At 32.4% G+C, this 27,682-nt stretch overlaps 1 protein-coding gene and 1 pseudogene across 1 annotated transcript in view; both read left to right on the forward strand.

The window, feature by feature from the left end:
- The window catches only part of LOC145291394 (general transcription and DNA repair factor IIH helicase subunit XPD-like), a 105,850-nt gene that overhangs the window by 38,690 nt on the left and 39,478 nt on the right, over positions 1-27,682 (forward strand). The window contains exons 13-20 of the mRNA XM_080137190.1: positions 3,376-3,544; positions 11,822-11,940; positions 15,271-15,410; positions 16,962-17,063; positions 21,522-21,585; positions 21,891-21,982; positions 24,435-24,464; positions 26,056-26,148. Of these exons, the coding sequence (XP_079993316.1) occupies positions 3,376-3,544; positions 11,822-11,940; positions 15,271-15,410; positions 16,962-17,063; positions 21,522-21,585; positions 21,891-21,982; positions 24,435-24,464; positions 26,056-26,148 (809 nt within the window). The remainder of the gene's footprint in view (positions 1-3,375; positions 3,545-11,821; positions 11,941-15,270; positions 15,411-16,961; positions 17,064-21,521; positions 21,586-21,890; positions 21,983-24,434; positions 24,465-26,055; positions 26,149-27,682) is intronic.
- Positions 19,731-19,849, forward strand: LOC145291664 (5S ribosomal RNA; annotated as a pseudogene).

Consider the following 27,682-nt stretch of genomic DNA (forward strand, 5'->3'; position numbering starts at 1 on the left):
CTTTCCTCTGACAAAATTTATTGATTAAATTTGTTTGGAATTATTATTTTTTTTTTCATTTTGATTGGGTGATAAGGTATGGGGGTGATGATGCACAGTGATTACAGGCTCAAAATAAGAACTTTCATTTTGTTCAAAATGGGGTGGATTAGGTTATTGCATCATTTTCATTATGGGAATGGTATGATTTCATCTCTCCACTCTCCAACTATAGTTTAAATAGTAAGGTAGACTAGACACTCTAGCCTTGATAGGATAACTCATCTGAGAATGAAAATTCTGAAATGGCACCAGTTGTGACACTTTTGGAATCTAATGATTCCTTTTAGCCTCCTTGAAAATCTGTGATGAAAATCAATGCAATTGTTTAGAGAGACACGCATGCTAACCTTCAATTGTTATTGATTGGGTGGACTCTAAAGAAGAAAGAATATGCAATCGGTTGCATATTTTTTCTTTAATTTATTAAACAAATGTTTTGGATTTTTTAATAGAAAACATATACTAAATTGATTTGGAAACATGTGTTTTATTCTTTTTAGTGATGCCAAATAAAGTGTCAGGCTGAATCTGTTCTGTTCTGGTGATCCTAAAGTCATTAATATTTCTATTTGTTTTAATGCATTTATTTTATCAGTAAAGTTGTTTACATATCTATTTTTATGCTTTATTTATACATAAAATTGTCCACATTTTTCCAATAAATCATTGTCAATATTATCCATTTTTTTTTTTTACTTTTTCTGTTGCCTTTCTTTAAAATGCTTAAATCAAGTTTTTAAGTCAGAAGCATGTATTAGAAAATAAAGAACTTGAACTCACACATATATTATTTAATTGTAATTCATTATTGAGATGAGTATTATTTATTAAGTTATTTATTGTGGACTATTATCCAATAGTCCGCAATAAATAAATTAATAAATAATACTCATCTCAATAATGAATTCCAATTAAATAATATATTTACCATTTGGTATAGACCTGACCATGGAAGACCAGATAATAAATAAACATGGATTTATAAGATCAAAAAATCCAACCTTGATCGCCCTTCGGGGCCCGTGGTGCAGTGGATAGAGACGTTGAATCTCTACGGTTCCAGGTGAGAAAAAGCAGTTTCAATCCTACCCAAAAGCTGGCCAGAGGCTTACTTGGCCAAAACGTGGTGAGATGACAATAACTATGGATGGCAGTAATTGCTGAGAATGCAGTTAGGAGATTCGGAGTTCATATCCTGTTGCGGTTACCACCTGACGAAGGCCAGAAGAATAGTTGGCCGAAACTTTGTGAAACAACATCTAAGAAAGATGAGGATAATAATCCGCAATAAATAAATTAATTGAACTCACATCTATACTCCTATGAATTCGTTTTTCTTTTGTGTGTTTTGATATTCATATTAAAAAACCTCTTTTCTATTTATTTAAAAAGAAAATACAATTGTTGTTGAATTGCATCCACTAGCAAAAGATCTAATTTGCATATTCTTTTAAACATTCATTTTAATTAATTCCCTATTAGTTGCTATGGTTTTTTAATGGGATAATCATCTTTAGTTAACTATTATGTGTAATTATATTCATGCAAATATTCTACATGATTTATATTTGCATAATAAGTTTATAGTAAACACAAAATTGTTTCCATATATATTTATGTATCTATATATCTATAAAAGTAAACGTGTCTGTGTGTCTGTCTACATTTCCCTACGCAATAACTATGTTAATTTTTAGTCTACAGACTCAAAATTTGATATACAGGGTACTGAGATTTGGGAAAATCTATGTGATTGGTTTTCAGCCAGAAATTTGGCTGTTAAGAGGTCAAAGTTCAACGATTTAATATTTGAGAACTCTACCAAACTCCTCCAACAATTTTGGGTTTAAACACTTGAAATTTTAGATATAGGTTCCTTGGACATGGATCTAACTTAATAACTTGATTTGAGCCCAAAACAATAAATGTTAAGATGTCATAATAGGGGTCAAAGTTAAAAAAAATTGACTGTTTTGTTTTTTTTTGCTCAGCATACACCTCCAAACACCCGGGCACCCATGCTAGTCTATACTCCTATAAATTCGTTTTTCTTTTGTGTGTATCGATATTCATGTTAAAAACCCTATTTTCTATTTATTTAAAAAGAAAATACAATTTTCTTATATAGGGCTTGTGGAATTGCATTCACTAGCAAAAGATCTAGCTAATTTGCATATTCTTTTAAACATTCATTTTAATTAATTCCCTATTAGTTTTTTCAGTTTTCTTATGGGATGATCATCTTTAGTTAACTATTACGTGTAATTATATTCATGCAGATATTCTACATGATGTATCCTTGCATAATATTTGCGTAAAAAGTTTAGACGGAACACAAAATGGTTTCCATATATATTTATGTATGCGTATGTATTTTTGTTTAATCTATCTATCTAGATATCTAAAAAACTGAATGTGTCTGTCTGTCTGTGTACATTTTCCTACGCAATAACTCTGTCAATATTCAGTCTACAGACTCGAAATTTGATACACAGGGTACTGAGGTTTGGAAAAATCTTTGTAATCGGTTTTCGTCCAGGAATTTAGCCTCGAGTTCTGTCACCATTCTGATGTGCTTTATTCTCTATTGGATAAATCTACTTGCTTATGTAATTAAATCACAGAATTCATCCCTTGGAACATTCAGTCATGTTTCCTCCTCTTGATTCTGGATGTCTTACATGCTTGGCATCCAAGATGGGGTGGTCATATACAGACTGCATACACCAGGCATAAAGGTGTGTGTAAGACCAAGAAAACGCTGACTTGAATGCATGCAATGTGACTGGTATTGACATGATGGATTAGCCTGCATGGAGAGCAGGTGCACGAGACATTGTCTAATGTTACCCACACCTGAGTTTGGAACACTCGCAGTACCCTAAATACCGAAATCTAATGATGATGATGGATGCCTCAGAAGTGTATGTATTGCATGCTGTCTGACTGCTTGCTCAACACTATCAGTCTATCTACATTGCCTAATCCTAACCTCCTGTAAAATGTGATCCACCAATCAACAATAAAAAAAGAAAGAATTCAAAATTTATTTTATCTGAGAAATTCAATGAATTTTACACAACTTCTCTAACTGCAAATGTAATTACACAATTTAAGACAAAAGAGTTTAAGAATATCCAATTAAATCTGAATATCATCTCAAAATCGGCTTCATTGTTGTCCGTACGAGATCAGCTTCCAAGAATATAAAATGTCAGTTCCACTTCTGCTACAGATATAATTCGTTGAATCAAAAACAAAAAAAATTGTCATGTGATTTTTTTTTTTTCGGGATTTATTTATTGTGTTTTACTTTCTTTTACAATTCTTTAGAAGCGGTTCCTGGAAACATCAGAAATGCTGAGCACTTTTTAGCTTTCTTCAGGCGATTTGTTGAATTTCTGAAAACAAGACTTCGAATCCATCATTTTGTGTCAGAATCTCCGCCTTCTTTTCTCAAAGATTGTTTACAGAAAGTTTGTATAGAGCGAAAACCACTTCGGTGAGTAAGAAGGTTCAATCAATGAATTTATTTTCTTAACTAAAATTGCATGAAAGCATTTTTTTTTAAAATCTTTATGCAAAACATTTTATGCATTTTAAAATTTCAGAAATCGTAAAATGGAGTTTCACCTGAAAACTATGGTATCTACGTATTCCTCGTATTTTTAAGATGATTATATCCCAAAATTACAAAAATCGATAAGGTAGAAAATTATTTATTAATGAAAATAAAAAATAGAATTTGATGAAAAAAATTGTCAGACACAGAAGAGTTAAAAAAGGAGGTAATTTTCCACTTCGATTTAAACAAGATGGCCACAATTTTTCACCTAACATGATTAAAGTTGTTTTTTTTTTAATAATTCAGTAATATTCAGATGATTTCGACTGCATAATTTGGAAGCTACCATTGTAATTTATAGAATTGACGAAAAAATCACTTGTTTTTTATCTGAACACTCCATTTATTGACTACAAAATTTCGTCCTAATAGTGTAGATATTAGTATTAAATAACATAAGTCTAAAAAAATATTAATTATATGTTTGAAAAAAAAACTCGGAAAGCATCTTAAAAAAAAATTAATCAATTATGGTAAAAAGAAAATAATTTTTAGTTTGTATAGTTTTTTAGTTCAATAAATATTAGGTAATTATCAAAACAAAAATTAATAATGTGTAAGTTGTTAATAGGCGAGAAGCACACATACACAAAAACCTGCAATGTGATCACATAATATTAATATAAAGAGATAGAAATACTTATGAAGGTAGGTAACTTATAATAATTATGAATTATCTCCCTTATATTAAAAATTAAGCTAACGAATGATGTGACATGTGATAGCTTCCCTGTGAAAAATATTCTGAGCAAAAATAATTGTATTTGTAAAGAAATTAAACTGAATTATGATTTTTTCTTAACAAAATGGATCAGCAATAAAGAAAAAAAAATGGCTATTCAGAATGAAATGTTGATATTTTAGGATGGAGGCCTAAAATTAAGTCAGACTTAAATAAGTCTAAAATTTAAAGTCTGTTTGACTTAATTTTATATATTATCAAAAAAAAAAATGTGTTATTTTTTATAATCATAATATATTTAGAAAACTTAACATAAATTCATAATCAATGAGCCAATCCGATAATTAAATTGAATAAAAAAGAAACTTGCTAATCAAAATTTCAAGTTTAAGTAACAGAAAAACTATGCTAATGTTTTTCTATCATTATTGATGTGATCAATTGGAAAATTCGCTCTAATAATCTCAGCAAAAGACAATTTTATTTTTAAACTTGGTAAGCGAAAATTTTACTTCAGCTGCGAATAGAAGGTTGGATTTTTGCCCTCGTTTTTTTTTTTTATTTTTTAGGGCAATGATTTAATAAGTAAAATCATTTTTGTAAAAATAGTACTTTTTCCAAATAATGTTTTTATTTTAAGAATTAATTTATTGCGATGACTAAAACGTTCATAAACACCTATTGTCAAAAGTGTGACATTGCAATAACAATTATTATCGTGTACGCATGTTTAGGAACATAGTGTAGGAACACTTAAGTAAATATTACTTAAACATGTAGCAGCAACATTTAGTGTAATCATAACGACTAAAGAACTGCTACTGTCTGTTGCGTCAAGGCTAGAGATGTATACATATGCATCACGTCACTTATGGCAAATACAGCAGTATGTGAAAATAGAAGTATGAGATTGAGTTTTTGACAGTAATTTATTTTAGTTGTTGTAATTTTTACACCCATTTTTTCTGTTTTGTACTTTTGAACATGGACTTGATTGATTTAAATTTCATTTGTTTTTTACTGATTCCTAATGACCTTAAAATATTATATCTTACCTCGATAAAACTATTAATAAATTACAAGAATTTTGTCGAAACAATGAAAAAGGAACATTAATTTTTTTGTTTTTTCATTTATTGAAGTCGTGACACCATGAAAAATGCGTCTGGTTATTTTTCTCAATAGACCAATTTTGAGTTGAAACAATTCATTCTTGTATTTTTTTAAACTCTGGCTTATAACATTATACTATTACGGATATTGTCACGTTTGCCTGTATATGAGACTAAAGCAAGCGCAAAACATTTGCTACTTTACGTTTAGACATCTACCACAGCAGTTACTAACCTTTTGAACTTCAGAAACCACTAAATGTATAAATCTAAATTTGACAGACCATTAATATAGCTTTAGAAAACAAAAATACATTTATATAATGGATGCCTGGGTGTTTGGAGGTGTATGTTGAGCAAAAAATTTTAAAAAGTGGTAGCAGGCAGGCAGGCAGGCAGGCTCGAACCCGTACCGTAAGGGAGGAAAAGAATGTGAAAAAAAAGTGACGTCTTTGCTGTTGCGTCCATCCTCAAACCAGAAGTGAGGAAGGTTTAAATTAAGGCTAGTTAATCGAAAAGAGAGGATGACTTTCGAAAATATCAGCAAAAATGCGGCTCCTACCTGTAGAAAAGTGTCCAATTGAGGGTGAAGGAATTAATGTTTTTGGCCAATTTTTCAATATTTGTCGTCTGAAGGATCAAGCTTCAAAACGATACTGATCTCATGAAAATCTGTCGCCTCTGTCAAAAGTTTTAGGCAGACATACATACATTTAAACAGACAGGTGAGATTTATATTTTAGACTAGCGAGGGGTACCCGGCATTGCCCGGGTGTTTGGAGGTGTGTGTGAAAACTCGGGGGGGGGGGGGTTAAAAAAAAAAGTAAGTATGAGGATTGAACCCGAACCCTTGAGGCAAAGTTGTAAATTAAAATGTGAAAAAAAAAACGTGCGACGTTAACCATTGCCTCACCGCGACATGCTGACGGAAACACGTTTGAATTTATTTAATTACTTGGATTTAGCAGGTGCCCGTTTTAATTAGTTAATGAGGTCAAGTTTGACTGCGGGATTTCATTTACTGCTGAACGCTTTTTTTTTCCCCCAAGATGTTATAGGAAAAAGACTAACTCACATGCGGCGAGCGACAAATGTTGAATATTTATCTTCCTGAAATTGAGTAAATTAAATAGACAGGCGAGCTTCGTTGTTAACTGTGAGATATTACAATTTATATGTGATATAAAAAGTTTTTAAAAGTTGTGAAGCGAGGAACCGCTTCTCTGAAAAAAGCCTTTTGTAGACACACAGAAAAAGCAAAGACACATACATACATACATACATACATTTTCACTTTTATATTTATAGATAATCAGAAATGTTTATTTTCCTATGAAATGCTCTCATAAAAGATACCAAAATTAGTCTAATCCTCCATTCTATAATAAAGACCAATGTGTATTTCTGGTGCTACCAGATCAGGCTGTTTATTGGCTTCCTGAGATGAAATACACCTACACTGATTTTCTGTTTTTTTTTGTTTTCTATTCTCTTTTGTAAAACTTAATTATGCTCTGCAAAAACAACAGCCCCCTTCCTCCCTTCCCCTTCCCCCCCTTTTTCTTCTCCTTCCCACCCCTACTTCCCAACCTCGTCAGTGGAGCATTAGAATACACCTTGCAGAGAGTAAAAGTCCCTCAATGGGGCCACCTGTTGGCCGTGGGTGGCGACCTGTAATGCTCTAGAACGGGATCCTTGTGGCTGAGTACCTCATGACCCGGATTCAAGTGGCCATGAGTCTACAACACTCTACTTTGACCCTTACTTTGGCTAGACAGGCGGTCGGGAAGGTAAACCCTCACAAAAAGAGAAATACAAATACATCACATACACAAACACTTTTAAAAAAACAAAACAAAAAAAACATACTAATATTAGAAGGCGATGGCATTGAAATAGTGAAACCTGATGCGACCGACAACAACCCTTTATTATAACTTGCTGGGTCCAAGTAAATAAAGAAACCATCATAAGCAGATACACTCACTGTTTTTACATCCTTGTATCCCTGAGGTGTTTGGGCGAATGGGTTTCCCTCCAACCACCTCCCATTTTAGGGCTCTGAGGAGGGTGAGGAGCAAGGATAATGAAGGGGAAAAAATATAATTTATGGCTTCCAAAAAAATCAAAAGACCCCCATCCAAAAAGCAAAGATGAATCAGACTTAGATATAGAATTAGATAATCATAGAATATTTCCAAGATTCGTTATTTTGGAATCTATGGAGAGCAGTACTCCAATCACCAAATTGTCCCCATTCATTATCGAAAAAGAAATCGGATCTATAACCAAAACTATGCAAATCAAAAAACTAAGTAACAACACCCTCCTTATAGAAGTATCTAACAAACTCTCAGCAACCACACTCCTAAATCAAAACCACATCCACAACCTCAAAATAAAAGCCTACCCCCTCATCACATTGAACTCTTCAAAGGGTGTGATAAAGAGCCCAGAACTTGCACTTTGCTCGCCAGATGAAATTAAAAATAACTTAAAGGAGCAAGGAGTCACACAAGTCAGAAGAATAAACATTAAAAGAAATAACCAAATGATTCCAACGAACACTTACATTCTAAACTTCAATACTCCCAAACCTCCCACAGAAATAAAAATTGGTTATATAATAGAAAAGGTAGAGATCTATATTCCAAACCCATTACGATGTCATAACTGCCATAAATTCGGCCACCACAAAGTTAGATACACCAGACCACCAACATGCAAAAACTGTGGTGGAATTGGGGAACACATCAACTGCGAAATGCCAACAAACTGTGCAAACTGCAAACAAAACCATGCAGCTGATTCAAAGGAATGCGAAGTTTGGAAGAAGGAAAAACTAATAACTAAAATCAAACACACCAGAAATCTACCATATCTGGAGGCAAGAAGGCTAGTTAAGGGCACATCAAACTCCCCAACATATGCAAGTACAGCAAAAATTAGAAATAACCCAATCTCAAAACAAGAGATGGTACAAAACAACCTGACTGAATTGATGAAAGAATTAAAGTTACTGGTGGAGACATAAAGGATAACTAAACTAACTAAATGGGACTTGAAGGAGAATCCCCAGTCCCAGAGAGATGAGGCTGAAACTCCAAACTTATCTGATACTACTACTAAACCCAAGTATTTATCACCTACCAAAACAAAACTTCCTAAGGAAAATCAACATAACAAACAGAAAACAGAAATGGTGTTGAAGATGAAAACAAATTCAAACTAATCGAAATCAATAGCCAAGAAAGACACACAAGACAAAAAAAAAAAAATCAAGAAGCCCTCCCCCCCCCCCAAAAAAAAAGGAGTGAAAACCGAAAAGTCTCGCCAACATTCCCAATCCAGATCCAAAACAAATATCACCAAATGAGGTATCAAACCAAAAAAACTAAAATAATACAAAAAAAATGGATGAATTTTCGCAAGTATCTACAGAACCTTCCCAGAAACAAGAAAGCTGATAGAAGCAACAAAGCATACAGATGACACTTTATCAGATGTCCATTACTAACGATTACTACGATATTGTCCCATTGATTACTGTACACTCAATAACCCTTATCCCCGAGTGGCCTCCGGGTGACTTCCATGTAAAAAAAAAAAAATCAATAATAACAATAATAAACAGCCGAAACCCAAACCACCAGCCAAAATACAAAACATTACACACAGAATCATACAATGGAATTGTAGGGGTATAAAAGCGAATTACAATGAGCTACTGGTGCTCATATCACAATTAAACCCTGCTGTCATCTGCCTACAAGAAACCTTCCTACAAGAAAAAACAAACTGCAAATGAAACACTATGAAGCATACAATTTTATCAACAACACAGGACACAGAGCTAATGGAGGTACAACAATACTCATCAGGAAAAACATACCTCATAGCAAAATAAATATAAAAACAAAACTACAAACAATAACAACTCAAATTACATTACAAAAAAAAAAAAAACATCACTATCTGTTCCATATACATACCCCCAAATGAAACTATAAATACAAAAGAAATAAATGACCTTATAGAACAACTCCCCAAACCCTACCTTTTGCTGGGAGACTTCAACAGCCACAACCCTATATGAGGTAGCAAAAAGCTTGACTCCAAAGGCAAAATGGAAACACTCATAAACAACACTAATTTATGCTTATTAAACAACAAAACATCAACCTATTTAAACCCTGCCACTGGATTAGGATCATCAATAGATTTAAGCTTATGTGACTCAAAAACTTTTATGGACTTTACATAGAAAATATATGATGATACATATGGAAGTGATCACTTTCCAATCGTACTTGAAACATCCACCCTGAATGAGGAAACTCCCATACACTGGAAACTAAAAAGAGCAGACTGGGAGAAAATCCAAAGAGAATGCAAAAAAAGATTAATAAGAAACGAAAATCAAGATCTAGAAGATAATCATTTTACAGAAACCCTTACCATAATAGCAAAGGTATGTATACCTAAATGACAAAGAAAAGCATCAAGAAATAAACTATAGTTCAATGAAGATTGCCAAAAAGCAATAACACTCTGACGTGCAGCTCTACGAAAATTCAAGACCACACCAACTACCCAAAATTTAATTGAATTTAAAAAACTCAGAGCAAAATCATGCAGAACAATAAAAGAATAAAAAAAAAGAAAGCTGGAAAGTCTATGTAAGTAAACTCAACACGAATGCAAAACCCAAACAAATTTGGGAGATGGTAAGGAAACAGAAATAGCAAATTTACTAGCCAAAACCTATGCAGAAAACTCCAAACAAATAATAATCAACAATTCCAGAAAATGAAAACAAAAAAGGAAAGAACAAAATTAAATTTTTCATCTAATAACATGGAACATTGCAACAAGCTGTTCACTATGACAGAGTTAAAACATTCAATAGAAATGTCACGCAACACAGCAGGGGAACCTGACGAAATCTGATACGAATTCATCAAACAACTCCCCCAGAAATCTCTTGAATACTTACTACACATGTACAATAACGTTTGGACAATGGAAAAACTACCAAAAACCTGGAAGATAACAACAATTATACCAATCCCCAAGCCAAACAAGGACCATAGCAACCCACAAAACTATAGACCAATAGCCTTAACTAGCTGCTTATGCAAAACAATTGAATGCATGATAAACAACAGACGAGTCTGGTATTTGGAAAAGAATAATAAAATAACCAAATATCAATGCAGCTTTAGGAAAAAAATGATCACAAATGACAACTTAATCAGATTGGAAACTTACATCAGCGAAGCTAACATAAAAAAAGAACACCTCGTTGCCGTATTTTTTGACCTAGAAAAAGCGTATGATACTACTTAGAAACATGGGATATTAAAAGATCTACACAAACTCGGATTAAGAGGCAGACTTCCAATATTCATCCAAAACTTCCTATCAGACAGAATCTTTAGAACAAAAATAGAACAAACTGTTTAAACCAGAAAAACAAATTGAAGGAATCCCACAACGAAACATACTCTCAGCCACTCTATTCAATATCAATCTTCAATACATTTTTGATGGAGGATGTACACTTGTTTTGATGTACATTTGTTATTTAATTTTTTTTTAAATTTGAAGTTTATTCAAGTATTTTCAGTGTTTTGATATTTGTTTGCAATTAATTTATAAATGTTTGGTTTCAATGATGCAAGACAGCTGTGTTTATTTCAAGTTTTAATTGCTGTGAGAAATTAAAATATCTTTTTGCATGAATGATATGTTGTTGGAAATTGAATCAAAATGTCCATTTTTAATAAAGAGCCAAAAATGAGGTTAGTACAAGGATGACTGAAATATCGTTTTAAAACTATTGTTGCAAGATTGACAAGACTTCAAGTATTGAACATGACTTTGCAAATCATGGGTTATGGCTCGATAATGACGTCATATTTTTTTGATACTCGTCATTTTGTGAACATGAAAATTCATAAAAATTGAAATAATACCTCAATTTTTCTGTGGATCATTATTTTTTTTACTCCTGGTGCTCTGTATATCACTGATTCAGCATGAAACTTATTTTCTAGTATTAGTAAACCCAAATGTCCAGTTAGTGTGTTTTTGGCTGAGGAAGGCAACATGACAACATTTGTAAAAAAATAAAATAAAAAAGAACAAATTTTCAGTTTTAAAAACTAAATCTATGAAAATGTAACAAGAGTCTGAAACTATTGGAGTGTACACAAATTATTTTATTCAAAAACTAAAACATTGGTTTTTAATAGAGATTTGATTGTGAAAAAGAAAAAAATAATCTATTTTATTTTCTTTTGTGAATCAGTCATTTTGTGTCTAAATTTGTACTCATTTTCTCCATTTTATTTTCAGATTCTGCTGTGAGCGACTCCGCTCGTTGCTGAGAACATTAGAACTGACTGATATTGATGATTTTTCCAACATGAATCTCATTGCCAATTTTGCCACCCTTGTCAGCACTTATACAAAAGGTAACGTCATCTTTTTTAAAAATCTTGGTTTACTTTTTTAATCATGGGTCACTGTGTTAGGTTCAAAGTGAACTTGGACAAACATTCACTGCACATGGTTGTAAATATTTTTGTGTCTTTTTACATGGCTTGTTGCACTCTGCCACCTTTTAGCCAATAGATACGATTTAATTGTCATCCTTTTTGAGACACATTTTCTCCTCTGAGGGTGAAGTCCAAGATGACATGAAAATCAAGTGCTTGTGCATTATAAGTGAACATAAAAAATCCATTTTAAATAAAAACACTATTATGTGTCATGTTGAAATTCGTAAAACTTCCAAAAATTATTATAAAGATTGAGTAGAAAAATAATTACAAGAAAAAATAAAATATATGAATAATGTAGTTTTATCAATTTCTTCTATTGCAGCAAATTCTGTATGACAAACTGATTTATCTCCCTTGTTTTCACACAAATTTTCGCTGTTTCAAATTAGAGAATGTCAGAATGAGAATATGCGACAGTAGAAACTTTTTTTTGTGAAAAATAGTTCTAACAGATCTACTTGATCATTTTTCATAATTTTTGGATTTTTTTTTTTTTACTAATCTTGACATGACACGTCAATACATGTGTTTTTTTACTTAAAATGCAGTTTTTGATTTTTTTAGATCTCTGATGATAATATACCTGCACCAAAAATGGTTTTATCTCAAATTTTAGTTCCTTTTGATTATTCTTTTTTAATAGAATGTGTGTGAAAATTAATGGGACTCGTGTGTCAAAAAGAATTCATTTCAATAGCAAATAAACTAAATTGTTTCATTTGCAAAGTATAATTCCATCTTTCTCTGCTGGAAATGTTACATAACAAAAACAATTGCAATGGTTTCAGTTCTATACTCTCAAGATATTACATTAGATGATGACACAATCTGATTATTCTTCTTTCAGCCATAGCTCACACAGCACACCCAGTCTCATTACTTTTTAGACACATCCAATATTTAATGATTACAATCTTCAAAGATTTAAATGAAGGAAATAAAAGAATGATTTTTATAAAATTAATCCATTGATGAACATCTTTTCATTTATAAGATTTGTTATGATTTCCTAGAAATGACAAAATAATGGTTTGAAAATCAGCACTGCAATCGCTCTGTTCCTATTTTTCTTCATCAGATGTATTTGAGTGTGAACATTACAAAAAATGGTATTGAAAAATGACAGGATGAAAATGGAAAGAGTTTTCATCATCAGCATAATGTCCATTTGACATGTTCGCATGTGTTGGATGACTTTTAAATTAATTAACTATCAAACTAACCAATCTCTCTTTCTCTCAAATCGATCCTCTTCCTCCCATGTTTTCTTCCTATCCCCATGAACTGACCCTGCTATCTCATCTCTTCTACATCTACTAAGCCAAGCATTTTCATCCATCCTTTTAATGTGACCAAACCAACAAAGTCTCATGTTCTGCACACATCACCTTAGGTCTCATGTATGATATGAAAAGAAACTGGAACCTAAAGGGGATATCAATCATACCAGTTATCATAGGTGCCACAGGACTTATGAAGAAGAACCTGAAGTCCTACCTAACTAATATTCCTGGTGAACCAAGTGCAAAAGAGATTCAGACAATTGCACTTAAGGGAACAGCAAGGATACTAAAAAGAGCTCTCGGTTGGTTTCAATAAAAAAGTGGGACAATGTTGGCAGCTGGTTTGGCTGCCCCATACCCAGCATTACAATCTTCAAAGGAAGAAAAAAAAATAAAAATCAAGATTTATCTTCATCTGAGATCATCAGTTCATTGGTATTACTAAGCAAGACTTTTATTAGCCACTCTCCAACTGTCTATTTAAATTGCATACGTGGTAAGAACATACTTAAAATTCTCATTGTTAGTTTTGAAGCCACATCTTGTTCAGAACATTGATCACCTGGAAGCCATTCAGAGACATGTAACCAAGTGAAGAATGCCCTTCACCTGACACCTACCATCCTCTAGACAATGTGCTTTCTTGGGTTTGAATTAATTGAATCCCTGAATTCTAGCAACTGACTTAAACACCTGCAAAATTATTTTTCTTGTTCAGATACAAAGGAAGATAATTGGAAGTTTTTTTTTGTTTTCAAATGTAAATATTTCAGGAGGTTACTATCTGCTTCTGTTTTATAGTTTGATATTCATTGATTTGATATGAATGAATTAGCTGCTCTAAAAAGATGTTATAAAAAGACCATTGGTGAGAGGAATGAGAAGTGCAAATGGAACAAGACGAATGAAAAATGTTATGCGCATGCTGTCATTTTTTTTTTTTTTTTCATAATAAAGTTACAAGCTATTTCGGCTGAAATATAAAGTTAATGCAACCGATGCAAGAGTTGGATTTTGTGAAAATCTGTTGTAAAATGGAGAGATTAAAATATGCTTCAGGTCGGATTTTATGAAAAGCATTGTCATTGTGAAATGGAGTGATTAAAATATAATTTGGGTTGAGCTTTACAAAAAGCGTCATGAAATGAAGCGATTAAAATACGATTCAGGCTGGAGCATAGTTGTGAAATGGAGAGATTAATACACAGTTCAAGTTGGACTTTTGAGACATGCATCATTAAGTTACAATTGAAGCCAGACTTTATTTTTTAGAATTGGCATTGTTATGTAGTGTGATCTAGTTGTGTCTGGCCATGTTTGTGCCATGGGGATGTGAGTGCTGATCTAGACACGGGTTTATGTAAGATAATTTTTAAGGATCATGGGGGTGTGTAGTTTGATATTCATTGATTTGCATATTAATGAATTAGGTTGCTTACACGTTATAAAAAGATCATAGATGAGAGGACAAGGATGTAGTTGGCAGCAAATAGAATGAGACGAATGTAAAATGTTGCCAATTATTTTTTCCCTAATGAGATTAGTTTTAAAAACGTTCTTTTTATCACATTATAACATATGCTGATAACTTGCAAAATGTATCAAAATTATTTCCTATACATAAAGTAAGGGCGGTGTCCAACTATACATTTGACCAGAATAGCTTTCATAACAAAAGACATAAAAAAAATCTGTTTTGTCAATGATCTAGACCGATTATTGGTCCCTGTTTTAGAAAAGGCAAAATTTTTATTTTTAAACAATTTTCTAGATTTTAATAAGTTAATATTTAATAATAATAATGGGCAAAGATACAAATGAAAAGAAACTAATAACAGAAGCAATTCTACTTTGTAAGAAAAATTCTTTCCTATTCTAATAAAACATGTATTTCTGTCAGTCATCTGTGATTCTGTCAATTTATTTTCAAATTTTGTTATTTTTATTGTTTTTGTAGGTTTTATCATAATTGTCGAACCATTTGATGATCGAACGCCGACAATTCCAAATCCTGTAATGCATTTCAGTTGCATGGATGCTTCCATTGCCATAAAACCAGTCTTTGATCGTTTCCAGACAGTTGTAATTACATCGGGGGTAAATTATCTTTTGTTTACTTTAAAGAACAACACTTTCTTATATTGGCATAAAGGAGGTTTGCAATTGGCAGAATGGATACAGCCACAGACGATGGAATTGACTATGGCCTGTTAGCGAACACTCTTGCCATTATGGCAAATTGGCCGGTGTACAACAGCAAGTCTATCATTATAAAAATGGCAGCTAAATGAATTTACTTTAAAATTAGAAAATGTCTGTAGATGAATTTGCACTTTCTGTTCAGTAAATTTTTTTCAATTCTTGTAGATATATGCTTTGGAATTTTTTAGGTAAGGATTGACAGTTTGGATTATTCAGGCTACTATTCTCATTGTTATTATTTTCATAATGTTTCGAATGAGGGAACTTCCAACTTTCTTCAGATAAATCTTTTCAAATTTGGGAATCTTTCTAAGTCTCACTGCCTTTATTTTGTCCTTTAGTCCTCACATTCCATGGGTGATGTTTCTGGCAAAGGGGTAAGAATTGCTGTTTTCTAGATCAAAATCTATCCATCTAATACTTAGTATTAATTAGTTTTTGATCTTCAAGTGGTATTTTTTCTTTTTAGCTCCTTATATCAAATAGTTTCATGCCTTGTTTGGAACTATTTCCATTAAAGAAAAAAAAACTGGCATTTAAACAGAATTTTGAACTGAATGGGGGGAGGTAGATTGTTCTCATTTCATCAGTCATTAAAGCATTATTATATTATTCTCAGTTAATATCACTTGTAATAAGGATTGAACCTTCAACCTGTAAAAGACTGTCATTTAGAACTGTTAATCAGCACCATTATCCATGGAGAAAAGATACCCGAATAATCCAAATAATCCTTGTGGATCTATTTTGGCCATTTAGCCACTAAAATATTATTGCACCCCCCACACACACACATACTATAAAATTTAGTGACTAACATAGAAATTACAAGCTAAGCTTAGTGGTCGACTGTAGTCAAGGGTGATCAAAAGGCTCCCTTTTCATTAGCTGTTGTACCGAGATGTAGAGGAGGATGTGACACCATTTCCCGAATTACTCCACTTGCTCTTGATCCCTTTCTTCTGTTTAGAAAAGGGCATATGATATGACCAAGGATTGAACTATAGTCTTCTGGCCCATTAGCGAACACTCTTGCTATTTTGTTTGGCAAATGGGCCAGTGTACAACAGCAAGTCTATCATTATAAAGATGGTAGCTAAATGAATTAACATTAAAATTAGAAAATGTCCAACAATAAATTTGCACTTTCCGTTCAGTTAATCTTTTTCAATTTCGATCACAATTTCAGATTTATAAAATGTACCCTTTTACCTTGCTCCTCTCCCAAACTGACCTTCATCCCTCCACACAGTTTCTGTTTACCAGAAACACTATTGTTTATACGTTTTCACAAATATTGTTAAATACTGATTAATTATTCTGAACTGATTATATTTTAATCTGTTATGAAACTCTTTTATTAATCATATATTTTGTTTAATATTTTATATATATTTTTAAGGCATGATCGCCAGTGAAAATGTATTTCTTTATTTTTATTTTCAGACCTTATCACCATTGGAAATGTATCCCAAAATTCTTGATTTTAGACCAGTTACCATGGCAACATTCTCAATGACTTTAGCTCGCCCTTGCATTTTGCCTATTGTAAGTTTCATCCCCACCCTCTTTTTTAAAAACATTTTTTTCTTTTGACACATTTAATGTTCTATATTTTGATAATCAAATGAAAATTTATGATTGAACTTTTGAATGAATGAATTAAGGATGTCTTTTGGCCTGATGAACAGCAGGATATACTATAATCTAGGAAGATTTGACCTTGGAATAGCTGAACAGCAGAATTATTTTATTTAATTATACACTGATACTTTTGGGAAAGGTATGAACCCACACCTTTTTTTTTTCAGTAAAATAAAGATTTGTATTTAACTAATCATATACAATTACTTTTTAATAAGTCATTGTGTTTAGATATTAAATGACCTCAAAAAGTGTTGATGCATTATAAAACTTGAAAACTAAACAAAATTAATGCTGTGACTAAGTTTTCACATTAAATTGATATAATCATTTATTCTGTGTATAACTTGTCATATCAATTCTTTGTCATTTTATGCAGACATGATAATTATCTTGCTCAAAGATGAATCAAGTTCGATTAATGACCATTGGATGTGAAACATCAATACGTGTTCAACATCAGCAAATAGTTCAGTAAAATTGAGGAAAAACTTGAATAATAATTAAAATTTACATTCCTCTTCACTACATTTTCTTGAATGAACTTTGCAATCTAGCAAGATGATGTCACTTATTGTCGACAAGATTGCTAAACTTCTTTTCGGACTAAAAGTGAAACAGACTTTATATATACTGCATAATCGTAATTTTTTTTTATTTACTTCACCAATTTATGTGATTTTTGGAATGTGGCATAGTCGTTCCATGATGTGTACATACATCATAAAGATGTTTTAGTATTTTTGTTTGCTGTTTTTTTAAATAAGTGTTATTCTAAATAAGCACCAACAATTTAGTTAGCATTGCATGAAGTGATAAGGATAGGTTTGAGAGTATATCTTCTGAATAGCAGAAAAAGTCTACTACCTCCAGGTAGCATCTTTTTATAGGGACGCCTGTAAATGCACCCCAATATTCCCATGCAGAATGGTTTTGTGCAATTTTCTCTTTAAAAACAAAAATATTTTTAAACAAAAAACACATTTCTAATCTTGAATGATTCGACTTCTGCACAATAAAAATGTATTCTCTCCTTCTGGTTTGAAACTGTTTGAAAGAAGTTATCAATTTGTATCAAAGAAGATATTCTAAAGTTCTCTCTTTTTTTCTCTGTGTGCACAAGAGCGAAAAAGAGGGACCCACCGAGAAAGGAGATGCATAGAAATCCCTATTGTTAATAGTTTTTTTTTTCTTCTTCCACATATTTCATATATTCTCAATCTCTCTTGTGTTGCACTTGTTAAGATTTCGATATCATCTGGAGATGTATGCAATAGATTGAATAGATTAAAACAAGTGAGAAGTGAGCAAATAATGTGCTAATTTAACTTCTGAATCTATTCAAAACATTTCGATTTTTGAATACCAAAAGCTGCACACATAAACACTCGTAATTACTTTTTATGTAACAAACAATAATTTAAATAAGAGCAATATGTAATTGTATGGTTTATAGCCAGAATTATCCTCCATTCTATAACAAAGGGCAATGTGTAATTATTTGTGTGTGTGTGTGTATATATTTATTTATATATATATATATATATATTACCTGTCGAGTAGCACAATTTATTAATTCATTAATTTGATTTAAAATTAAAAAAGCATTTGTTCAAAAAAAAATTTATTTCATAAATTTAAATAATTTGGGATGAAAAAAATTTTTTTTCATGAAAATGATTAAAAAAATTCAGTTTCGATTCATATAGTTTAAAAGACCAGTTAATAAAAAAAAAAAAAAAACTTTAGTTTGAACCAAATTGAATTTCCAGGGAACCCATTGAAATCACCACTTACACATCTCGGAAATTCATTAAAAACCTTTTGACATTATAAGTGCATTTTATTACTTATTGATTGTTGATCAAATTTAATGGGCCCAAAAATATCGAAGCCATGTAAAAAGATAATTACATTCACATACCGTTTTTTTTTTTTTTTTTCATTTTTCTTAAACTTTTTCTTCTAGGGGATGGGACATCCAACCAGATGTCTGACATTTACCCCTATTTTAGTGAGTCCAACCAAGAGATCTTTTCAGGATTCTAGCCGTCTCTTTCAGTTGGATATAGTAATCAGCATCACAACATCCACTGAAGAGAAACATGAACCAAGAATGCTGCTTTCTGTTAAAATCAAAGCAATGACAATCTTCTGATTATGTATGCATTAACTACGATGAGACGTTGGTGTGAAAAACTCTAAAGTAGTTGTCAACACTGTTCTACGCTTAGACTAACTGTAAAAAAATTTTTCTTACATAAACGTGTAACTCACAATCCATCCTGAAGATCAGATGAACAAAACAGAGTATGGAGAGGAGAAAGTGGACCTTTCAGCACTCATGCAACTCTTCATTTCCTTTAGTCCTTGCATTCCATGAGCAATGTTTTTGACAAAGAGGGGAGAATTGCTGCTTCCTGGGTCCAAATCTATCCATATAAACTTATTGGCAAGTTTTTGACCTTGAAATGTTTTTCTTTTTTAGCTCTTATATTAAGTGGCTTCCTGCTTTGTCTGGAGCGATTTTCATTAAAAAAAGTAATTAGCAAAACAGTCTTCATCTTATATATATACGGCATAATCACGTTGACACACCGGTTCCCGTCAGATCACCGAAGTTAAGCAACGTTGAGCCTGGTCATTACTAAAATGAGTGACTAATTTGGGAAGTCGAGGTGCTGTATGTAGGAGGACGTTGACACCTCCCTGCAAAAAGACCGCTTGTGAATTTCATACTCCCATGAACTTCCTCCTTCGGAGGAAGCCAGTTAAACCCTGAATAGGGTTGGTGCTGACTGCACACTTCATCTTATATGGCAAAGGATCTTGTAATGGAATGGATTGGCTTTCTAAACAAATTTTGGAGCCTGTCCAGAATTCCCTCTTCCTGAAAAAAAAAAAAGAAAGAAAGAAAGAAAAACTGTGTGATACATGTACCCGTGATGAAAAAATATCATGAACCAAAAATCATGTAAATTGATCAAATAGTTTTATTTTTAATAAAGAAAATCTCATTATAGCTAGACTATGAATAACAATCTTGCAACAGCCTTCGGGACAAGATCAAAGTGTAGTATCTGTTCTTCAGATGCTGCACTCAATTTCTTGTTCTCTGTCAGTGGAGGAGAAATCCTTCATGACTGAGACAATTTTTATTTTTGTTCCTTTTCTCCACGTTAAAAAACGACCCTGGTGTCTAACTCCGTCCTGTGGGGAGGCATTGTAAATAGGAACAATCTTGCAACAGGCTGTAGAAACAAGGGAGATAACTTCAAATCGAGATTTTGAAAAGCCATTTTTTAACGTGAAGATAAAATGTGGGAGGCATTGAAAAAACTCAAGATTCACTTAAAAATAATTTTCTTTATGAAAATAAAACTACTTGATCAATTTATGTGATTTTTTTTTTTTTTTTTTGTTCAATATTTTCTTTCCATCTCAGGTTTTCATAGGAATATAATTCTGGACAAGCACCCAAATTTTATTCTTCCAACTTTATCAGGAGGCGTGTTTTAATTTGTCATATTAAATTACAATTTAATAATGCTGGGAAGATTTTATTTAAGGCTAGTAGTAGTAGTAGTAGTAGTAGTAGTAATATCCTGATATCTGGTGCTTATTTTTGATCTTATTGTGTGAAGTGAAATGGATGACCTGAACCATCTTGTGACAGGATTCTAATCTGTTGCTGGTTTGACTCCCAACTATACACTTGGGTGGCATGTTTGCTTATAGCACCTGGTATTGCCAAATGGTTACCATCTAAGTATGGCTAAGCCCAGTGTTATTTAACATTGCCAAGAAGAGAGATTTTGTGAAATGCATGATTCATAAGATGGCACTCAATGGATAGAGTTAAACCTCATAGACATTTTCTGTCCATAACTGTGTGTACATTTTTGTATAAAAATATTCACCTTCATAGAATCTGCAGATCTATTCTGACATGCAAGGTGTGTGCTCACCACTTTTATACTGTTAGAATGTGAAACTTAATAAATCCTCCACCTCTACACAGATTTTGGGTAGAAGAGATAACATCTCTTGGGTAAAACAAATCATTACTAAATTTATAAATAAAATTTCATAATTATTCTATGGCACGTGTAATATTTTCATTTTATCATATTTTAATCTCAAATCATTTTCCATTGGTAATCGTTGTTGATTAAGTTTAATTAAATATTTAGAATAAAAACAGGAAAACTTTAAATAGAACGAATTTTTCCCATATATGTCCAATGCAGTTGAGAAATCTTTAAAAATGTTTTTTTTTTTTTTTTTTTTAGTGAATTGAAACTATTAAAAGTCTGTGAAATATTCTCATGTAATAAGAATATTTTTTTTTTTATCTTTTAGATTGTGAGCAAAGGAAGTGATCAAGTTGCCATGAGTTCAAAATTTGAAACCCGAGAAGACATTGGTACGTTTTATATGTTTGAACCTTGATATTCTGTTCAATTTTAATGAGTAAAAATAAAATAATTATAAAAGAATGTTGATTCCCCAATTTGTTATCAGATACAAAAATGACCCAAGATTTTCAATGAAAATTGTTTGATTCATTTTCTGAATATTTTTGTGTTTTTTAGTGCAATGATGTTAAATTGGTTTTCTAACTGAGACAAGCATTTCTTAAATAATTTTTAAAGCTATATCATGTAGGGTCTACTTTTTAAGTAAGTTGTTTGGAGCTGAAATTTTATCCTCTGATACCTTTCTTTTCAGCCGTGATACGAAGTTACGGCAATCTGTTAGTAGAGTTGGCTCAAGTTGTTCCCGATGGTGTAGTTGGTTTTTTCACGAGTTATACATACATGGTAAGCATCATATGTATTTTTTTAATATTTAAAGTAGATGGCATCAATTTTTTTATTTTAATAAATTTATGTTTTCTTGAAATTGGTAAAAAATGCTTTAATCTTTCTATTCGTTCTTACAAATTTCAAAAATGGATGGATTGTGAAACCTGAGAAGTTGGAGTGGTATTCTGTCCATTCTTATGGCTTCAGAAAATTATGGGTTCACTAAATTGAAGACAAGTTCAAATTCTATAAAGCAGACTACAGTGACTCATTGGTATGACCAGCAGTGTTTCAACATTCTGCATAGAGAAAAAATTTGTTTTATTTTATTTACTCCTTTTACAGGTTAGACACAAGGTTAAGTATGGGTTTGATGAAAGTGTGTCTGTCGAACGAATTGGATTCAAACTTGGTTTTCAGCCTGTTTCGTTATAACCAGTTAACCAGCATCACCCCCAAGATTTATTTTATACTTCCATAAGTTGTTTTGGTGTGGTATGAGTGTCCTGCTGAGTTTGGAAACATTTGACGAAAATTACTGCAACATCAATAAAATGAATGCTAGGGTAGTTTGCAGAGAGTTGTTTACCTTTTTTTTTTCTTTTTTTTTTTTTAAATATAACAATATGATAGTTGTATTGCTCAAGTTTTTAGTAAGTCATTTAAATTCTGAGACATGAAAGATTACTTTGGGGAACAAAGATCTTAATTGTAAGGTATTTTGTTATTCTTCAGTTTGTTGATCTCAGATTTCTATTATTGTGGGCAAATTCAAGTCACAATCTGGATCAGTGTTTCTGATGCAAAACCATGATTAGGTCAGGTCAGGTGGCTTCTCAATCTGTCCAGGTGTTCATCAACATAGTGATAACTTGTCAAGTTCAAGATATAGTCACTGTGCACTTGATAGTAGATGACTTCAGAAGTTTTACAAGAATATCTGACAGCAACTTCCTGCTTCATGCTGGTCACAATTAAGTTTGTGAATTTTGGTATTGTTAGATAGAGAAGAGGGAAATGTTGAGTGTTACCAAAGGTTCTGATTGGTTGGAGAAGGTCATTGTAAGAAAGAGAGGTCATCTTCAAACAGGTTATTTTGCCAAACTTTCATAGTCAGACCCATATAGCAGTCCAGCCAACATTCGAATTAGATTATTTTTGTTTCTATGAATATATTTTGTTTTGTGCTGGGTTCTTAAAATACTTATTCCAGAAAACAAAGAACTTTTATTTTGAAGACTTTTATCTTACTCACTAAATATTCTTATACATTAAAGCAAACTAATCATGTCATGAGTTATTTGAGTTATTTCACTTGACTTCTGCAAAAAAAAAAAAACCAACCTAAAATCATGTCAGTAATACTGGGTAAGCACAACTAATGTTTAAGAATCAAGTAACAGTTAATGTTCAACAATGATGATGTTATGATAAAATCATGTGGTTCCCTGCCAACAACCTCACCAACTCCAATGTTGTATGATATAGATTTCTTTTCTTTCATATCCTCTGGTTCTGGCCATGTCGTCTTTTCTCATGCATTAGTGACTGACTGCCAGGAGAAGTGGGAGTGTTGAACTAGCTCACATAGAGACCGAGTTTGTGAGTTGATGTCAACTCATCTCGATCTGCCAAAGCTCTCCTGACCTGGTCCGAGCCACAATCTGCTTTTGACTGAATCAAACTCGCAACTATCCTCAACTATGTCCAACTGGTAACTGTCCCCAACTGGACTCTCATCAACCGTCGCAGGCCCAGGACTATCTGTAAATTGTTCCCAACTGTCATGAAAACTATTATAAAACTCATTGCCAAGTCTAAAACTAATTCTAAATATATCTCAGGTCTTTTTGTTCACCCAACTCTAACTCACAATCCCATTCAGCTTTCTTTGTTTACCTCGGTGAACAACTTCCTCGCCATTATTTTACTGATAAACCCATTTCCTATACTTTTTTCTTCTAATAAACTTATTTCCTCTTGTCTTTTGTCACACTTCTCTTTCTACTCAACACCCCAACATTTGGCAGAGGAGAGGAGGCACGCCAATAGTATCACAATGTATAGAAATCGCTGATGAAATTTTTTCATCTTCCACCTACTTAATCGTTTCTATGGATTTTTGGTTGCTTTTATATTAATCACCATGCAAGAAGATAACTAAATTGACATTGTGGATGCTTAGTATATCTGTGTTCTATTTATTCCAAGCATCTTACAAACTGAAAGAATTAAAACCAACCAAGAAGTCAACTCTGGTCACTATGTGGAGTTCAGATGAAGTCATTAGACAATCATAAGGGATTATTTAACATTTTCCATTGACTATTTGTTTTGTAACAAATAAATAAAATATCTTTTTTTTGCTTTAAAGATAGTTTCATCAAAATGTGTTTAAAACACATTAAGCACATAAAAATTATTTCCATTTAAATAAATCTAAGAAAATTTTTTTTAATTTTTTCAGGAATCTATTATTGCTGCTTGGTATGAAACGGTGAGTTTATTTATTTTTTTTTTTTCTAAATATTTTGTAACGTTTGGCTAGCAGAGTGGTCATAATAGATACTAACATAGACTTTGTGTTTGACATTTGGATGGTCAATTTAGTGAGGTGCTAAGTCACTTGCAATAATACATCTGCAGAAGATATGAACAGAGTTGTGTGGTCAGAATTGAATTAAGAACACTAGGATTCAATGTTGGATCTCCGAAGAATCAACAGATGGTTTGAATATTGAAAGAATTTTAAATACAAAGTCAGACCTTATTATACTATTCAACTCGGCAACCTGGAGTATGAATCCATATTTTCTCTCGCTTGGTATTGCAAAAAATAATGATGTAGAGTCCCTCATATTGGAGAAGGAAACTTGAAATAACATCTGCAAACAACTTGGTCTATTACATATGATATACCATTTATTATTTGCCTGAGATCCTTTCAGAGGGTTCAATTCATTTTTTTTTAATTAAAAGAAGCGTTCTTCACCAACTCGTATATAGTTATTGATTAAATTTCACAAAAATTAGAGGTATCTGAATTTTCACAAAGGGATTCCACACCCTTTTTGTCTCCTTCGCATAAAACTAAAGTCGTTTGGAAATGAATCTTGTACATACAAATATATAAAACTTCATAAGATGTTTCACTAAGGCATTTTTATTCTATATATTAAGCACACAAAATACACATTAAATATTCTTTGGTTTTAGGATTGAGTTATGTCTTAAAAAAATCTATTGAATTGTGCTAATTAGCTGTATTTTTTGCAATTTATTCAAGTCACAATCGCTTACAAAGTTTGTCTATAACTCTCCCCCTCTCTCACAGTATGTTGTCTGACTCCCGCTGTTCTTATTTTATATACTGTTACTCTCTCTCTTCTGTCATTTTTCCACTCTCTCTGTTTATTAAAGTCAGAGGTAATAAAAATATAAAACAGAAGATTAGAATAATCCATTACAAACAATACGGAATATCACCACAAGTATTGATACTATTTAAATCATATTTGGAGAAAAAGAGGCAAAGTGGGGGGGGGGGGTATAATGAATAGAAAGACTAATTTTGTCATTTCATTATTTAAGATTATAACAAGCTTTAGAAACTCAGTTTTTCCTGATTCATATACTCTAACCTAAGTTCAGTGTATGAACCAATGGGTCAGTCCTTTTTTTCCTAGTACGAGGTGTTTGCGATAAATTTGTCACTTTTTAGCAAGTAAAGAAAAAACATATCTTGGCCAATGATTGATGTAGTCTCAAGATTCAAATACAATTCATTCAAAGAAGCCATTCTGATTGTTGACGATAGTCTTCAGACAAAACCTGGAGTATTTTTTTTTTTTTTTTGTTTAGTCCATGGAAATTAGAACTGTCTGACTCTTCTAACTTTAAGATGACTTGCATGAATTTTACTTTGAACTTTCCAAATTTTAAATTTTGTAAAAAAGTTGTAATATTGCTTGAATTTTACTTTGAAATTTTAAATCTTGAATTTTGTAAAAAGTTGTAATATTTCGAATCAAATCTTTGATCTGTTTATTTTGACTTATTTGTCAATTTTCAATGATTTTTCTTTGCAGGGAATAATTGACAACATTCAAAAATGTAAACTTTTGTTCATCGAAACGCAAGATGCTGCCGAGACGAGTTTGGCTTTATATAATTATCAAAGGGTAATTCCATTTTTGGTATTTCTCATTTAGAATTCTTTCTTTTTTTTTTGATAAAAAAACAATAAACATTTCTAATCTATAGAAAAATAAATTAAAATGATGAAAGACTTTGTTGCTGACTGAATCTACTTTTTTTTGGTTTTCACCATTGAAAATGATTTTTCTTAAAATTAGAGAATACATCCAAAGGTTGCACGGGGTAGCCTCGTAAGTGATGTTAGTAAGCCTTAAATCATTGTAGTTGTTGATTTCTCAACATCCGCTCTCTAAGGTGACTCTACAAGAGATGCTCAGACTTGCAACACTTAAAGCTTTGATGTCAATTTTGTAATGACAAATTTTAACTGTTACTGATTTTTATTATTTTTGTTTCCAATTATGTTCTTTAAACAGATTGAACCAGATATTATTCAGTTTAAAAATCAGATTTACAAGATGTGTGTGTTTTTTTTTTTTTACAAAGAAGGCACCACTTATCAAGGCCTGGAGGCAACTCGAGGATAAGGGTTAATGAGTGTACAGTAGTCAATGGGAAAATATTATAGTAATCATTACTATTAAAAATTTGATAAATTGGATTACTTAAGGGGATGACACATCAAGAACTTGTTCACTGTAGTCAGTTGGAAAGCAGGCAAACGGAAGACAGTTCCACAGGTGTGCAGTTCAAAGAAAAACTTTGTTCATGGAATCTAAGTTTAGGTTAGGCAAAGATAAAGAGTGAGAGAAATTATTGATAGTGGTTTCAGCTAGGCGAGTGTTTTCATGAAAGTCAAGCCAGAGGGGCACCATAGTTTGGAGCTCAGACAAGCATTTGCCATGAAAATAGTGATAAAGCAGAGATAGGCTCGCAACATCTCTTCTGTGGGAAAGAGGTTGAGAAAAAGCCATTCTCCAGTAAGCTACAAAGTCTATTTTGAACTCTGTCAAGGTAGGATAAGATGCTTCTAGCAGCTCCTAACCAGATATGGCAAAAGTACTCCATCCTTGGATGTACTTGGCTCTTATACAGGTAGAGAATTGCATCAGCAGTGAGATATCTACGGGAGCAGTAGAACGATCCATCCATTTTCTAGCAACCTTGGCAGCAGATTTGATATACATGTTCAATCTCAGATCAGGAGTAAAGGTCAGACCCAGAAGCTTGTCAAAACATGGAGCCTCCTCAAGATGAGAGCCATTCATTTTAATTGATGCCAGACAGGGATCAAAGCGTTAATGATGTAAAGATAGAAGCTTGGTTTTAGATGCATTAAAATTAACTAGGCACCTCTTTCCCCACTGTACCATGTGATCAAGATCAGAGGAGAGCCAAAAACTTGAAATTTGGCCTTGGATGAATTTAATAAGGGCCAGTGGAATGCAGCATGAAAAAACGAAATTCTTATCTAAAGTTTTTGTAAATAAAAACAAATGCCAGCCAAGGAAGAAGTCAGTCAAAGAAGACGGCACCGAGATGACCAGTTGTCATTTTGTGTCACCCACAACACTCCACCATGCCCCATCTCTCTCTCTCTCTCTCTCTCTCTCTCTC

The sequence above is a fragment of the Euprymna scolopes genome, chromosome 12 (genome assembly GCF_053919585.1).
Source record: "Euprymna scolopes isolate OS-2025 chromosome 12, ASM5391958v1, whole genome shotgun sequence".
Classification (NCBI taxonomy): domain Eukaryota; kingdom Metazoa; phylum Mollusca; class Cephalopoda; order Sepiida; family Sepiolidae; genus Euprymna; species Euprymna scolopes.